This window comes from Varroa destructor, unplaced genomic scaffold (genome assembly GCF_002443255.2).
Source record: "Varroa destructor unplaced genomic scaffold, Vdes_3.0 BEIS01000001.1, whole genome shotgun sequence".
NCBI lineage: Eukaryota > Metazoa > Arthropoda > Arachnida > Mesostigmata > Varroidae > Varroa > Varroa destructor.
Genome location: NW_019211454.1, coordinates 48,716,649 through 48,732,787, shown reverse-complemented (window position 1 = coordinate 48,732,787; position 16,139 = coordinate 48,716,649). Strand labels below are relative to the sequence as shown.

The 16,139-nt window shown below is 41.2% G+C and overlaps 2 protein-coding genes across 4 annotated transcripts; one reads left to right on the top strand and one right to left on the bottom strand.

Moving 5' to 3' along the window:
- The first annotated feature begins 445 nt into the window (after positions 1 to 445).
- Positions 446 to 6,224, top strand: LOC111249670 (CAAX prenyl protease 1 homolog). 3 transcript variants are annotated; one of them, XM_022803885.2, is made up of 13 exons: positions 446 to 583; positions 1,277 to 1,419; positions 1,754 to 1,849; positions 2,039 to 2,185; positions 2,457 to 2,523; positions 2,797 to 2,933; positions 3,042 to 3,271; positions 3,452 to 3,641; positions 4,192 to 4,215; positions 4,523 to 4,700; positions 4,978 to 5,126; positions 5,343 to 5,438; positions 5,668 to 6,224. In XM_022803885.2, the coding sequence occupies exons 2-13, from the start codon at positions 1,318 to 1,320 to the stop codon at positions 6,181 to 6,183; spliced, it is 1,932 nt and encodes a 643-aa protein (XP_022659620.1). In that variant the 5' UTR covers positions 446 to 583; positions 1,277 to 1,317; the 3' UTR covers positions 6,184 to 6,224. The 3 variants fall into 3 exon arrangements, with proteins under 3 accessions (XP_022659620.1, XP_022659602.1, XP_022659610.1); XM_022803867.2 differs by lacking the exon at positions 446 to 583 and adding an exon at positions 1,027 to 1,087; XM_022803875.2 differs by lacking the exon at positions 446 to 583 and adding an exon at positions 1,161 to 1,182.
- A 268-nt stretch (positions 6,225 to 6,492) lies between these two features.
- Positions 6,493 to 15,494, bottom strand: LOC111243399 (SMAD family member 4-like). Its single transcript, XM_022788892.2, has 10 exons — positions 14,749 to 15,494; positions 10,823 to 11,295; positions 10,360 to 10,651; positions 9,989 to 10,231; positions 9,558 to 9,734; positions 9,313 to 9,405; positions 8,846 to 8,958; positions 8,569 to 8,652; positions 8,278 to 8,386; positions 6,493 to 8,185 (listed from the first exon to the last, which is right to left on the bottom strand). The coding sequence occupies exons 2-10, from the start codon at positions 11,104 to 11,106 to the stop codon at positions 7,829 to 7,831; spliced, it is 1,752 nt and encodes a 583-aa protein (XP_022644627.1). The 5' UTR covers positions 11,107 to 11,295; positions 14,749 to 15,494; the 3' UTR covers positions 6,493 to 7,828.
- Between the last annotated feature and the right edge of the window lie 645 nt (positions 15,495 to 16,139).

Sequence of the window (16,139 nt, the reverse complement as noted above, 5' to 3'; positions counted from 1 at the left end):
TTAATGTGCAGTCTTGTGATCATGAGTTAACAAATACTAAGTAATGCTCACAGGCGTCTGTGTGTTGACCTCAATCCAGAGAAGACAAACATTATGGTGTTAACGAATATGAAGCACAGCACAGCCAAAGAATTATTGCATGAAGCAGTCTGTTAATCATCGACCCAAAAGACCATACCTTTGCAAAAAATGTATCACCACCACTCTAATTTTATACTTTGCGTACGCACCATCTTTTCACGCCATAGCCAATAATAGTTTATATACCAACAAGAAGTAAGGCGATTTTAATCCAGTTAACAAACTAGTATGATTTTCTGTATGTATCTTAGTTTCTTGCGAAGATCATGTGCATGCGTGAATGAAAATGTTCACTTCGCCCGTTGTCGAAGCAAACCTTGATAATTAGAGACATTCTAGTAAGTAATACAGAATATTTCCACAGCTCAACGCACAAAACGAGAATAAGATATTATGAAGCTCGGAAAAGATTGTATGAGTTGTATGAAACTTCAGGGAAGCTGGGGCAATAAGCACGTACAACTACTACACTCCAGACTTACATAGTGAGAAACCTAACTAGGTAAGTACGGCAGCATTTTTTTGTTGTTTGAGTAAGCAGACAAGCCGTCCTCGGCACATCAGTCCACGATTAAGCAATCAATGAAAGAGAAGTAACTGGATTTTCTGTCATCGATCACACATATTCGGCTACTTTTTAGACGTCGGGCTTAACGCAAAATCTATTCAGCATGTGTCCATTTACCATCAAAGCACCCAATTGTCCATCTACGTACCTCGCTCCTCAAAGTACCTTCCTTATCGAGTGGAAATGATTGATGATGTTGTGAAGCAGTGTATCTTACCGTACTTTACATAGGTCATATTGCATTAACGTCATGCACTCATTCGCCCTGTCTCTATGTAAAAACAGTTTTGAGCTGCCTTGTAATGGTGACTGGTGAATCTACCTTGAAATCTGAATTCTATTGATCTGAAGCGGTTATATAAAAAGATTATGTAAATCTAAAGGCGAACTTTGAAAGGTCATATAGAAATTGTTAGTTCTAAACGACGAAGCTTGGAGGTCGGGTCGGTCGATCAATGGCTGTTCAAACAATTCTCTGAATTACGAAATTATTGTGAAAATTTCGCCTCGTCACAATCGTCATTCAATTTTCGGTGTTTACCAAATCAAATTTAATAATTCAATTAATATTATGTAGATTTGGCTTCTCATTAATATCGAGTGTGGTATTTTCTCTACTTATTCCAGCCAAGTTTCGGAAACTAAATTGACAAATAGAAAACTTAGATATGGTTCGCTGCGCGCGACCAACCAAAAAACCCCCGGTGACGGGGGTACAAGGCCCCCATCGTGAGGTGATGCCGTCAATTCAGGAGCTTTTAACTGAACAGGTATGTTTAAAATATCTCTACTCTCCTTAAAATATGGGCGTGTCGTTCAAGTCCAATGGATCGTTCAGAACTCTAAAATTTTAATTTCTAAATGCATTTGTTAAGCAAACTCATACTTTTGATGCGAGTTCGGCGAGGTACAGTCAATCGTAAGAAGATCACAGCTTGACCATGTGTACTAATCGATCGCGATCAATCATTTCTTCTATTGAACGCGGTAGCTTAGAGGCGAAGCCTCTGGTTAAAAGAGACCAGGGGTCGTTGGTTTAAGGACTGCCAACAACCCAATCTGGGTGAATAAAAAAGGTAAATTTTTTTTTATTTTATTTATTAGGTGTCCGGCGCCTGGGCGCAACCTGGGTTGTACTTCTTTACCGTTGCTTTTTTATGGGTCAACTATTTGTGGCAAACGTACCTTCTTGTCAGACAGGTAACATTTTTTTGCAATTCTGTTAGCTGAGAGAAGCTGAGAAAAAACTTTGTTAAAAAAATAGATTATTTAATTTTCAGATTCCTTTACGTTCATACATGTATATATAAGATGTAGGATATATATTCATAAGCTGGCTGGTTTCATAATTGATCAATTGACTAATCGCAAATTGGGAATGCATTTCAGTACAAAGTATTGAAAGGTAACCCGGTACTGCCTTTAAAGTTAAAACGCATTTTGGACCCTCAATATTATGCAAAATCTCGCGCGTATCGACTCGATCGGGTGTTGTTCGCTATCGTACAAAACACACTTACACATGTTTATACCATTGTAAGTTGATAAAAAATCGACCAATAATCCCTTCATTTTTTTTAGTTCAACAAGTTTCACTTACTATTACATTGAATTGTTCAGAATAGAATAGCGAAATTAAATAAATTAATAAATTCATTTAATTAATGATAAAATAGTTAGGCTAATCCCTTCCCTATGTTGGCATGCGTATGAAACATTGTAATTAACTCTAATTTGAATTAGTGCGAGTTTTTCAAATCTGTAGAATACATAAAAGTAAAAATCGAAATTCAATTTTTTGTGTTAGCTCATCCTCAACTATGAGATTACTCCCAAGCTTTGGAATTGGACAACAGGGTTTATTGTTGCAAGAGGTAAGATTTTCATTGTAAATGCTGAAAACAGAAAGTGTTTAACCAAATTTGGAACTTCTACACGATATTTGGTGCGTCTTCACTGAAGTGTGTAAACAGCTCATACCCTAGTGCTGCTCTTATGCTAAAGGCTCAGTCAGGTAAAAGCCATAACCTGGGGCCAAGTGCAGGAAATTACCGGTTCGACGCCTTTACAATACGACAAATGGTATACGACATATATCTTCTTCTATAAGAAAACGAAAGTATTAATGGCGACCATGTTCTCTCCAGGGTATAAGGGAGACCCCGAACTTATTGCGTCTGTTGTGTTCATCTCGCTGTTACTGCTGATTTCCGGTCTGGCATCGCTGCCGTGGGATATTTACGCTACGTTCTTCATTCAAATAAAGCACGGCATTAGTAAACAGGTTAACATACTTCACGGTGCTGCTATAATCCTGATAGTAAAGTAAGTTGGGTCTAGTATTGTTTACAAAAGCCTGTTACAAACTGAAAGCGCAAATGTGTTCTTTTAGTCGATGGCGTGCTACCTGCGCGAAGCTATGAAGAGTCTACTGATTCATCAAGTAACTACGCTGCCAATGTCATGCACACTACTCTACCTGGTAAAAAGAATTGGTCCGTGGAGCTTTGGGTACTTTTGGGTAGCTCGCTGCTTGCTGAGCATTCTTCGGGAGACATTTTACATGACACTTATTGCGCCTTACTTCCAAAAACTTTACCCTCTCCCAAACAATAGACTAAGGTAAGGACTACATAAATAAAATGAAATACCGAGTTTTTCCGCGTCTCGGACCAGTGAATTGCAATGAAGTAATCGTGTTACCGTTTTTGCGCTTACCTAGTAAAACTCTTAATGGGATCACTGTTTATAGAGAGAGATAAAGTTGACTCTTCATTGCCTTAACGCTACGTACTTACACAGGTCGGCCGTCGAATCACTATCGACGTCTATCGGCTTTCCTCTGAGGGAGTTGTATGTGTTTGAAGTATCACAGTATACGACGATTAGCAACGCGCACATTGCCGGCGTATTCAAGGGTAAAAGCATTATACTTTTTGATACTCTCCTAAAACATGAAACTGTTCCACTTGACGAGTCGCCGAAATCGAAGGTAAGTGCCCCCTTAATTACTGGATTTCATTATCACTGGTGATAGCTCTCTAGTTGTCCTTAGCTTGGTGCATAGCAGGCAGCACAAACCACGTGACGTATTTTTCGAGGACAGTATTTGCGCAGACTCGAGATGCAGGTTCGAAAGCCGTTCAAGGTTGCTCGGGAACGGGCACTGCCGTGTAAATCGCAATGAAAGTCGCAACGGTCGAACGCTCCAAAATTGTGACTTCGTGACCAGAGTTATCGGGAGACGCTGACCTATGACTTAAGGACATAATGACCTCAACTGGAATTTAAAAAAATTAAGCATATTTATCTTCTACTTGCTATCATGAACCTTTCTGATCTGGTAGTCGTTTGTAGAATGATTCGTAGAATTCACCGAACTCTTCGGTACGTCTGAAGTTGCGAAGTACTAGTGTGTCGAATGAAATATCCTATATTATTATATACTATCCTATATTACTAATATATTACTTATATTTGGGTACTGCTTTGAAAATACTGAAAATCGTCGCTCCTGTCGTCTTTTGGTCGGTTTCTGGTAGAGCAAAGCGCAGACTGAGAAAAAGGTTTGTGTGATACTTCAGATGACTATAGATTTGGCTGGAAGAATATTTAGTCTAATCTAAAGTTAATCTGGACTTTAGCAACATGTATAATGATACACTACATAAATATGTCAAAGAATTTTGTCAAATATTTTAGCAAGATCATGATCTAACAAAGGGTATATAAGACCAGGACGAATTTTAGTATCGCAATACTGTAGTTGATAGGTGTCCAGTTGTGAAGTTGCGTATCACAATACGGTAGTTGTTAGGTATCAAGTTGTGAAGTGGCGTGGCCTCTTTTCACGTCTGTTTTCGATAACTTCAGGCGCCGAAAGCGAACTTAAACAGCAGAGTGCGATTCAGTCGCGGACCGAAAGATGATAGTTGCAGAACGAAGACCCATTATAGCCGTAGAAGATTCCCTGATGAGGACGTGCTGGCAATAGTCTGCCATGAAATTGGGCACTGGAAAATGTCGCACATCCCAAAGTTGTTCATATTGGGTACGATTCGTAGTTCCGCAGTCTGTGTCTTATAAGTCCTACCTCAAGTAAGGTGTTATTTTGAATTCAATGCGGCGCGTGATAAACGAGCAAATTGCTAATACAATGTAATGTGAAGAACTGAGAATATAGCTGCATTAAAAAGCGAACGTAAGGACGATTTTTCCACGGTCGTCCTGATATACTTCCACGCCTCAACAATCTATAGCTAAAAACTAGATAGGGTTGCAGTTAGAATATACAAAGGTAGTAAATTTTTGCGACGGTTTGTTTGCAGCTGAACTCGACAATTTGATAAATCATCTGCTAGTCGGGCTCTTATACCAGATGCCGGGTATATTTAGGGCATTTGGTTTCCATAAGGACACTCCCGCTCTCATCGGTGTGGTACTTGTGGCAGGTCTTCTTATCACGCCATACAACGTGGTGAGTTTTTCGGATATTTCGGAGATATACTAAGGCGCGTAGTCTATCTATTTTAAACTATAAAAAAAAAATAGGGATACTGTAGCTAGATAGTCTCTTCGAGCACAATTATAGACTGGGTGCTGGGAAATGTTGTTTACATTAATGTCCATCCCCAACGTGAAGGGCTAAACATTGCGGATCCTTATATGTAAAGCGTTTACTTCTTTTACGCAGCTAATGAATTTCCTGAGGACGTGGTACAAGCGACACTGCGAAATCCAAGCGGATCAGTTCGTGCATAAGATGCAACAGGGACCTTATATGGAAAAAGTTTGTTACATTTAAGCCAGCCACTAAAGTAAATTTCGAATAAAAAAATTCGAAATTTCAAGTTCTCTATTACGTGCTATTGAACAGGTTATAAAAGGCACGAGTTACCGCTTACTTTGCAAAAATATCAAAAAATTTTTCCGAACTAAACGTTTGATGATACGCTACTGTCAGATCGGCCGCTAGTAGTAAGTCGATTTTTTCGAAATTTCGTTGTTTCTGTTCGCAGGCGGTGATTACGATGAACATGGACAGTCTTAGCTTTCCGCTTTATGATCCGATATACAATGCATGGCACAATTCACATCCTCCACTGCCGCAACGTATCGAGATCCTTCGCGGAGATTATACCGGAGCGACCGGCTTATCCACATGCCATCTTCGTGGACAGCCAGCCTATTATTCGCCGGGATCTGTTGGGCCAAGCAGCAGACCGGCAGTTCGGGCACAATTTTCCAAGGCGGCAGGGAAAATGGTGAAGTCCCCTGTCCATTCAAAGATGATCCTTAAGGGATCGAAGGTAGCGGTTAAGACCCGCGGAGTAGTAGTTAAGGTTATACCGGGTGTAACATCACGTAGTCCACAAATTAAATTACCAAGTGGTAAAGTTACTTCACCGAAGGCGGCCAGCGAAAGTGCAAAATCAGGTTCACTACCAACCCAGGCGGCACAACCGGTGCAACAACATCCCACCAGCGGAGGACCGTCTCAAAGCAGTGAGCCCCAATCTGGGTCGCCAAAATGAAAATCTGTTGAAATACAGCCAGCAAAATTGGATTGCCTTTATATTTGCGTCTTTATTTTTTTTGCGTCTCGCGTCTCATCATGAGCAACCGTTGTTAACAGGAAATTGTTGCGTTGTACAGAGATCGTTAACCGTTAACAGGAAATTGTTGCGTTGTACAGAGATCGTTATGTGGCACATGGAAAGCGGTGCATATTCCTGCGATTAGATGGTAGATGGCAGGTGCTACGTGGTTATAGCCCTAGTATAAATACCTTGCTGCTGCGGTGGTAAGCCACTTGTGGTGATGATATGAAATAGACCGAAAAATTATAATAATATCTAATTTATTTATTACATTTCGAAAAATTATATCTAATTTATTACATTTAAAATATAAATTATAAGCGACGGATTAGACCATTCCCCGACAACAACGACGGGAAATAAAAAATTACTCGTTGAACTATATTCATTAGTCCAACGGGTACTTCCATTATTTCTCCGCTCAGTCAGACGCTAATATGATAAACACACACAAATACAGGTGGTCGAATAATCTATATAAATGTATAACTCCACTGCCTAAATATATATACACGTTCCTATATAATTGCAGTAAATATAATATTCATTATCGCTGCCACCAGTATCTTCAAAGTCGATACAATTGAGCATTCACTGTTGGGAGGCCTGCTACCCAGAAACATTATTTCCGCCATTGACAATTATAGTATATACATGTGTATCTGATCCGCTATAGATTACAAAACTAGAGAAATATCTTAGGCCACACACGAATTTTTTTGTGCTTGCGATGTCCTGATCTTGTAATACTTATAATAACCTATGTATCGCCAATTCCATGGGCCAGTGGAGCTGAAGTGTGTATTGGGGATCATTGTAGAAATCATTTTTTTTTTTAGACAAACACTTAAAATTCGAAGACAAATGACACCATCAGTTAAATCACGCACGATTCGGCCAATGAGTATTAGATAGTTTCATAGACCGAAAGAGGAAGTAGAATTTTTTTTATTAGCGAAATTTTTTTAACGCGACAGGTTAATCCGTGTCGAAATATTACTAGTCCACAGTAGACAGATTGTAACTATTATGCGGAGACCGATTACGCGTAACAGCATTTCTAGGTGAAAGTTACCACCAATATATGGACAAAGTTGGGAACAATGATCTTTTATAAATATACATTATGTTGGCCAGCAATTTAACACTTCATGTATTTCGATAATGTGCTAGAAGACTCAGCCTGAAAAAGCAACTACGTTATGTTTTAAGGCTACGTAAAAAGAGCTTCTTCAATTAATGTGTTCTCAATTGAGAATTCTGATTCATGCAGTGATCTCAAATGGGAAAAGCCAAGCATAAATCGTAGGTTTTTTCAGGCGTCTCTGTTGCTTCGTTCAATATTTACAACATTAATTAACTTTTTACAGCTCTTCAAAACAATCTCTATTAACTGGAATGAGAAGCAAATACGAATACCGAAGTATCTTGGTCGCTGTACGAGGCCGTGCCGAAAAATCTACGTAGACATACGTGAATTCGATTTCATTCTATTTCGCCTGTGTCCCACCGTGTCCCTTGCTTCTCTAAACCCCATGCCCCTTTTTCCTTCTCTTTCGGCCCCTTCTTCTAGCTGCCCCTACTCGTTTGTCGGATGTTGTGGGATGCTATGTAACACCTCGTCTAGCAACTGTAGAGCGCGATGTAGGTGAACTTCGAGCCAACACGGAGTCTCTTTAATCGTAGCGCGCCGATAGTCGGGACCCCAGCCTTTAACGAAGCTCAATCGGAGGATGCAGAGTCGGCGGAGATCGTCGACGCCGACGCCAGCGGCAGCCGACAATGAGATGGCCGGAGCTAAACTCCCCCCGACCGGTGGGGGAGGTCCGCTCCCGGTCAAATGACCAGCGACGGCAACCGCTTGAGCTGCTGCGGCCGCCTGCGCATTTTGTGCCTGGGTTCGCATCTCCGCATAGCACTGAGCCAAGTCAAACACCTAAAAACCCACAACAATTTGCAGATGACTAATGGAGATGGTAAGCGGTAATACAATTCACGTTCATATTTAATGAAGAAGAATATTCCTACCTTTGTGCATGCACCCGGATAGATTTTGTGAACAGCATCTCCTGGCTGGCGTCCCGCTTCGCGGTCGAGGAAGAAGCTCTGAACAAATACAGCATGCTCTGAGAGACACCTTTTTTAAGAGATGTAATAAAATAAAAGGATATTTTTAATAAAACTATCCTTGCAGAATAACAATATTCTCAATAAGATTAAGAGAAAAAAAGAAGGATAAAACAAACACTCGAGCTTACCAAGTATTGATGAATATTATCATTATTACTATTATTTAGCAAAAATGTAGCAGCAAATCACCTTAGGTAGACATCACCTTCGCCTTTAACGTCAAGCTGAACACCCTTGCCAATGTGCAACCTCGCCCTTTCTGATACTTCAGTCCTGAAATAATTCGTACATGACACAAGTTAGCCGTGAAGTGCTTTGTGGTTACGCGTAAGCGCTCTATGAAATAAACGGGCTAAAGGAGACCCTCAATTAAGTCTCATACGGTCACACATAGTCTAAATAGTCAAGACAAAAGGTAAACCGACATGTGAATGCACAAATGCCATTACTTCCCCATCAAACTCACCGGTGTACATTTGAGAGAGCTCCAAGGCAGAATCTGTTGCCCCCAGCGGGATCTACGAATCCATCTACAAGAACATGCTTCGACATCGACGATGTTTTAAACGTATCACCAACCTAGCATACATCCGACGCGTTGTAGGTCCAAAAATCGTTATTTTAGAGAAAAAATCTAAAGCAATAACTGAACAAAGATAAACGCTGTCTGATTGAACCTACGAAGAAAGGGCAGCGAATATTAAAGAAAATTATTTCAAAATAAAATGCCAATTAAACGGATGACAGGTACACAGATGTTTTTAAAGCTTGTAGTTAAAAGTGCAATGCAGAATGGTATTGGACACCATGTGGGGTTACACAGGTTGTGGATCGGCGATAGGTGACGAGTAACAGAACGCCATAAAGCATTTTTTAAGCCGTAAAAAAACAAAATCGGTAGAGCTAAATATATTAGACAATTTAATAATTTACCTGCTGATCGAATTCGAAGTAGGCAATACTGCACCAAAACTCCGGGGCTGGTTGCGAACTCAGTAATGGTGCAGGGTTTAAAGCTTGGCCGCTCTGAAATCAGCAGGAAATTTGTCGAAGTTCTGTCGATTATGCGTAACAGCAAGTTCAAATACAAGCTGTCTACCTACAAAATGAATCTTCTATTATGTGGCAACTTGATACTGGTAGAAAAAACCTGGATAAAAAAACCTATCAGTACAAACCTGTGTTCCCCAATATTGTTGTTGAGGTTGTTGTTGGGAAGCTGAGGACTGATCTAGAGGAGTATACTGAAGGGTACTCCCACCGGTGTACTGAAGAGTACTTGCTCCGGACGCTGATCCTAGCGTGGGGCCCCACCCGCTGTGACCGCTCGAAGTAGATGTGGCTGGGCGACCAGACTGGAGTAACGGGCATTGATTAGCAGAACTTAACGTATCATTAATGGTTAGTCATCGTCCCACGTTTAGTACGTGAAATATAACGTCGTAAAGGCGCACCTAACTAGTTTTTCTTCCTGCTTAAGAAAGACGCAGTGACTGGGCATTGCAGGATGCTACTAAGAAGAATAAAACTGACCCGCGGAGACAGGCATTATATGCATAGTTCGACCCATTGATCTTTTCTTACAATACATTTCTAGCATTCGATTTACCGCTAACAAGAAAGGGTTTTGCCGCTGCTGCTGCTGCTGCTGTTGCTGCTGCTGCTGCTGCTGTTGCTGGCTCTCCTGACCAGCCATGTAGCCACTTCCCATATCTGCACCGTAATATTGGTTCTTGACCATATCATCATCGTGATGTAATCCGTGTCTTCCGTGTCCTGACTCGGGGGTACCCGCTGACGATGAGGGTGCTTGCAGTGACAGGGAAGATAAATCCAAGCCTGGAGAAACCACCTATATTAACAAAAGGTATGTATATAATTGATGCATATAATCAGCTTAAAAATCGTGTTAATACAGAAGAAGTAATTTCTGAGAAAATGGAGTAGAAATGGACAAACTGCAGTTGAGCGAGTTCTTACCCTTTCGTAATGATAGGGATTTACGCAAACCCAGTCGGCTTTTAGATCAAACGCATACTGGCAGCATTTCAAATGTTTCAACTCGTTTTTATGCAGATCAGGCCAACGCCATATCCGTGCATAAACCGCATGTGGGAAGCCTTTCCGGCCAGCGACCTGCAATCTGCCATCAAGCGTCCGCTGTATCGTGACACATTTCGATGGGTGTGCCCCATTGGTGGTGATTGCTGTGATGAGCGAGTCTAACTCGTCCCGTTTTTCTTTGAGCTTTTTCACCAATGACTCGATCGCTCTGTGAAAATAGAAACATGCGCATATATATTCGCAGATACATATGCATGTAAACACTGAAGTCATTTTAATCACGATCTTCTCGCATGCCAGACGAAATTCACAGGCAACTTTAATGCACGGGCAAACGCAAACAAGTTTTTTTTTTTGGACAATACTGATGATAACCTACCTCTTAGCAAATGATTCACTTTCGCCCCCTTGCCGATGACACATAAGGCTATGCACAATTGATAAGCAGGCATCTGCTGACGTCGGTGCTGCCAGGGGGGCTACGCTGCCGACAGGTGGGGGCGGATTTTGCTGCACTTGTTGTTGGCTAGGAGGTGGTGGTGGTGGTCCCATTGAAGGAACGTGGCCCCCAACATGGTTAACGGGTGCCCCGGCGGGCATAGCACCTATTCCCCCTGAATGATCCATGACAGATGCATCCATCGATGAATATGACACTGCCATCTTCCTATATTTCAGAGCTGATTTCCATTGACAGTGATTTCAAGTTGTTAGGCCGAAGCTGTCCGTTTAATCCAGGCACGTTGGTTTACTTGTTTAGGTGCACCTTGAATGGGATTTATGTTCTAGGGTTCGGTGGTTCTGCTTCCAGCCAAAGATAACTCATTTTAACATGGTTTCAGGAGGCTGAACCTAAAACAAAATGAGGGAAGGAGAAATAGACCATATGTGCAGTTTTCGGCAAGCGTAAAAGCAAAAATCTAGCGTTTGCACTCTTTTTTATGTACGCTAATAAAGTTGTATTCAAAATTATTGCAGAATTATCCAAATCATGAAGCTATCTAATTATTAGTGGACTTTGGACCTACACATGCCTTAATCCGTATAAGGCTAAAACCTTAAAATTCAAAATCGCTTCACAACGATTCTCCCGAAGATCGTCACTTTGTTCAGCGTTACAGATTATGATATATAATCTGGTCTCACTCCAATCTCATCGGACGCTGTCATAGGTTACCATGCTATAGCAAGTACTCCGCCGAATAAAAACAGCCTGATATTTACATAGTTACCGTTCTATTCGCGAGCTACTGATGTCGAACTGTTTGTGTAACGAGCATTAATAAACATTTTTATATTATGGATTTGCTCCGCAGCCTACTTTGCCACTATTGTTATTCGTCAATAAAGTATCGTCTGCAAATAACCTTCTATTTTTACGCGTAAATTATCTCTTTTAAACTTTACATGTATATCTTCAACGCAAGTATACGCTTGGCCATCTACTCGTATATGCTGTACGTGTAATGTTTACTCGAACGGCCAAAAACCGTTCTTTAGAAAGCGTAGAAGTACGAACAAGATATAGTATGAAGTCAGTCTGGTAAGGCTAACGATGAATTTAGACACTTCCGTTGTTTGCTCAACGATGGTAATATACGTAGTTGGGCATAAAGGACCCACATAGAAATGTCTCCTATTGTCCATCTTGTGGCAACGAACAGCGCTGAATAGCAGCTAACTACTGAGAAAACGTTTTTTCAAAACTGATTACACTTCCTGTTATTAACACAGTCTTTACCTCGATTCTGTTAGCCGTAGCGCTGTTAAATGTCAGCACTGCCAGTTAGTATGCACGTACAATGCCAAATTTATATGGATTAAGAAATGACCTAAGGCAGCCCTATCAAAGACTTTACCAATTATTTTAGATTAGGCACTTTTGTTAATTCTCACTTAGGGCAGTCGCCTGTGTTTAAAGTCAAAAACACCTCACTCGTCCTCCACCGGATTTCTTCCATAATTCCGGCCCGCCTTCACTGCTGTCACGTCGACGATTAGTCAGGACTTAGTTTTATACCTACGCAAACCTCCATAAATCAAGGACGTACCTAACGTAATTGCGTCCGATTACTTAATGATTATCGCTACGGTCCGTATGAGACACATTCCAGTACTGTCAATCATGTTTCAAATTAGACCAATAAAGTTCGGCTTGGATGTGCTACACGCAGTAAGTTAAAAGAAGTTTTAAATTCGTGTTTACAGTTGAGTTAACCCAGCTGAGCTGAATTATATACTTATACAGTGTCATTTATAGTAGAAAATCAATTTAAATTGGTTATATAGGGATAAGATAAATCCTACTGAAATTAATATAACTTCCAACTCGTAATTTGACCCTAACTGGAAAAAGAATCAAACACGTTGCGAAGTATAGATTTTCCATATAATTTTTATTAACGATACGAGATTAGCAAACATCTATGGGATTTCAATATACATGAGAAATCCAAGTCCTTGTCTATTACGCGATCATTTTTATTCCACTCATAATAATAATAGGGATCAGGAAAACAGGACCAACAGGATAATTTTTTCGCAGTATGCTTCGATATAGTTAGTCGAATTTATTCGCCCTTTGCAACTGCTCTGTGAGCTTTTATCTCAATGGGCTGTCAGCCACGGTAACTCCAACTAAAATAATTTCGTCCTACTCTAATTGATCATTGTTGGGAAGCTGTTTTGATACCTATTTACGATGATTTTGACAGGAACACTATTAGCTCTCAAGTCCCCTGCCGGCTAAATAAGAGGATGCTACACCAGCAAAATACAGTTTGGTCGTTTCTAAGCCAAATTAGCTGAACCTAACATAATCCATTTTATATATACTATGTTTACCTATAGTTGGCGAATATAGGCCTGCGGAGATATTAGCAGGTTTCAAATTGAGGAAAATTTTTGCAAGTCCTTCGACAGCCTGCATTACTGCCGATTGTCATGTAGCTTCTGAAAGGTTCAAGAATGACCCCTGCTCCCCAATCCAAAGATCCTCAATAGAATTCAGTTTGGAACATATTAGCAAGGTTTAATAAGAACAAATCAATCCAGAAATGGCTTCCCGCTCTAGTTGGATTAAGAATCGATTAGGATAAAGTTGTTATAAAGAAATTATGTGTGACACCATGATCCGAACAATCAAGTGTCAACTATAATCGGGAATCTCAAGTGGCGCCGCCGACTCATACTATGTTAATAAAATTAGGCTTACTTTTATCGGTGTCTTATTAAATTATACTATATTAGGTAACTGCAAGTAGTTAAATTTTTATTCAATAAAATCAAATAGTCGCAAATCCCGTAGATAATCCAGACAGATATTATGAACAGAAATCTAGCATCGCACATAACGTCCAGGGGCTCGGTGCGTATCACCGCATGTTTTACGACTTGCCACCTCTATACTAGTTGAACTCAGTACACATACTGTACATGATCCACCAAATGTAGCTCTATGCATACGTTCAGCGTGTACGTGCACTAGGTCTTTCGACCTTAAATCTAACGAATATGTGTTAACCATACCACATAAGTCAGTGCGTAAGCAGCTTTTTTTTTTTCCTATTTACACAGCTTGTTCAGCGCGTTTATCGTTGGCCAAACTTGAAGCTGCAATCCCTGCTCCCTTACAGAAAAAGTTTGGCCTACCAAGTCACCCCATCGACAGGTGTCTATGATACGTTAACCATGGCAAGCTGCTGCATAAATTCAAAGCTTGTCCATAACTGGAATTGATTCGTCCTGCTGGCAGATTCACGTGGCGCGCATCCGCACGCTTATTGGCATTGATAGCTATTTCTAACAACGTGGTAAACTGTAATAGTAACGCGGTTGGCAAGGTAGCGTCATCTTCATTGCTCGCTATCGGCAGTCGCTACGCTTTTCTTCATTGATCCCTTCAAGTATTTTCCATTCGTCTTTCGGTTCGTTCGCTCATAGCCAGTTCTCCCCGACGGCATCGATATCTGAGCGTATAGTTGTTTCGAAATACTGCTTTCAAGCTACGGTGGTTACAACAACAATGACAGAACGGAACCGAATCACTAGACTGCGTGCCTATTGAGGCGGAATCGTTAATTGCCTATTTTACGCTGTCATCATTATTCTGCAGCTATAGCCAGTAGTTACTCCATGACAAAGGACGCCAAAGGGAAGAGAGTGTCGAGCACGCTTTCCTTTGCATCTCCACCAGCGCAGAGACAGTACGTCCCTCAATTTGCTCCTACAAAGAGTGCGTGAGTTTTTCTAGAGAAAGTGCGCGAAATTCACATTATATAGAATTCCAATGCGGCCGGTACTTACTGTTTGCGATCGCTCCTGGATCGTCTGCGCAGATTGTTCAGTGGATTGATTATCCATAGTAGTAAACGTGAAACGAGCTTCGCCAATTATCGGTGATTTCTCCGGTATTATTCATAGTCCGTTTTCTATAGACGACTCGGCTCCACGCAAGCGGCGCTGACTGATCCGTACTGCTGCTCTATTCTCGTTTTACACTCAATCAGAATTTCTTCTATTAAATAAAATCGAATGTTTCTTTTTTTCCTTTTTTTTTTCGCACACAGATAGAACGGCGCCCCAGCCTATGAGCTAGCACGACACCGAAACACACAGAGTAATGACAAACTATTATAATTATCCTTTCATTACGATTACATGGGTGATAGTGGCAACAGCGAAATCAACAGTGAAGGAAATATCTCTTCTGCGCGCTTACGAGCGCTCCACTGATTCTTCGACAGTAATACCCGATACCTGAACAAAGCAACGGCATCACCACCTTGTAGACACCACTATGAACATAAAGGTAGGCAGCTAGATAGTGACTACTGCTACTTCTAGAGCTAGCCATCTAGCTAAGCCCTTCCTCTCACTCACTCACTCTCTCGCGCAGGCTCCGACTATACAGACAAAGAAAGTCAGGCACCAGGGGCACTGGGCGCCTTATTGCCACTACGAGGCCACCAGTACCGGGGGCAGACGGCAATCGACCCGTTAGCGAGAGCAGTTTCCTGTTCACACCCGCTGTATATAGCAGTACAGTGCGGCGGGCCTCAAAATGTTTTGGTGTCTTTCACTCTGGCTGGATGAATGAATTACGGGCATTGAGGCAATTGTCCCGAACGGGCGAACGCACATCAAAACAGGCTGTGAAAAGTAACCTAGGTGTTTGCTATCAGAAAGGACTAGACAGACTGCTTGCACAGATACAGGCTAAATGGAGGCTTGAACGTATGGAAAAAGGTTAAGGCGCGAAGAGCTCGCCTTCTCAGGCTCCGTAGGACAGCTCAGCAATCCTTAGCTGTGATGTCGCGGACCAACCAGAAACGATTGCAGATACAAGGCGGCCAGGGATAGGGAGGAAGACGATCAAGCCTTTGGCCGTAATATAATTTATCTATCCATATCACGCATTTTCATGTGAAATTATGACAACATGCGGTCACATCATGTTATGATGCTCTAAAAGGGCATGGCTGGTAGTCGTCTTCTGCTGTTAGTGTTCGACTAGATTATGTGATCAAAATTATGAAGGTTAGAAAGGATAACGAGGGGTTGTAAAGTGACAAGCAGACCCGAAAGGTAAAATATTTATTGTTGTTTTTTCAACTATAAAGCTATTAGTATGCCTTGAAAAAATAACAGATGTACTACGCGACATGCAATTACGAATTCCGCTCATACAATGTGTA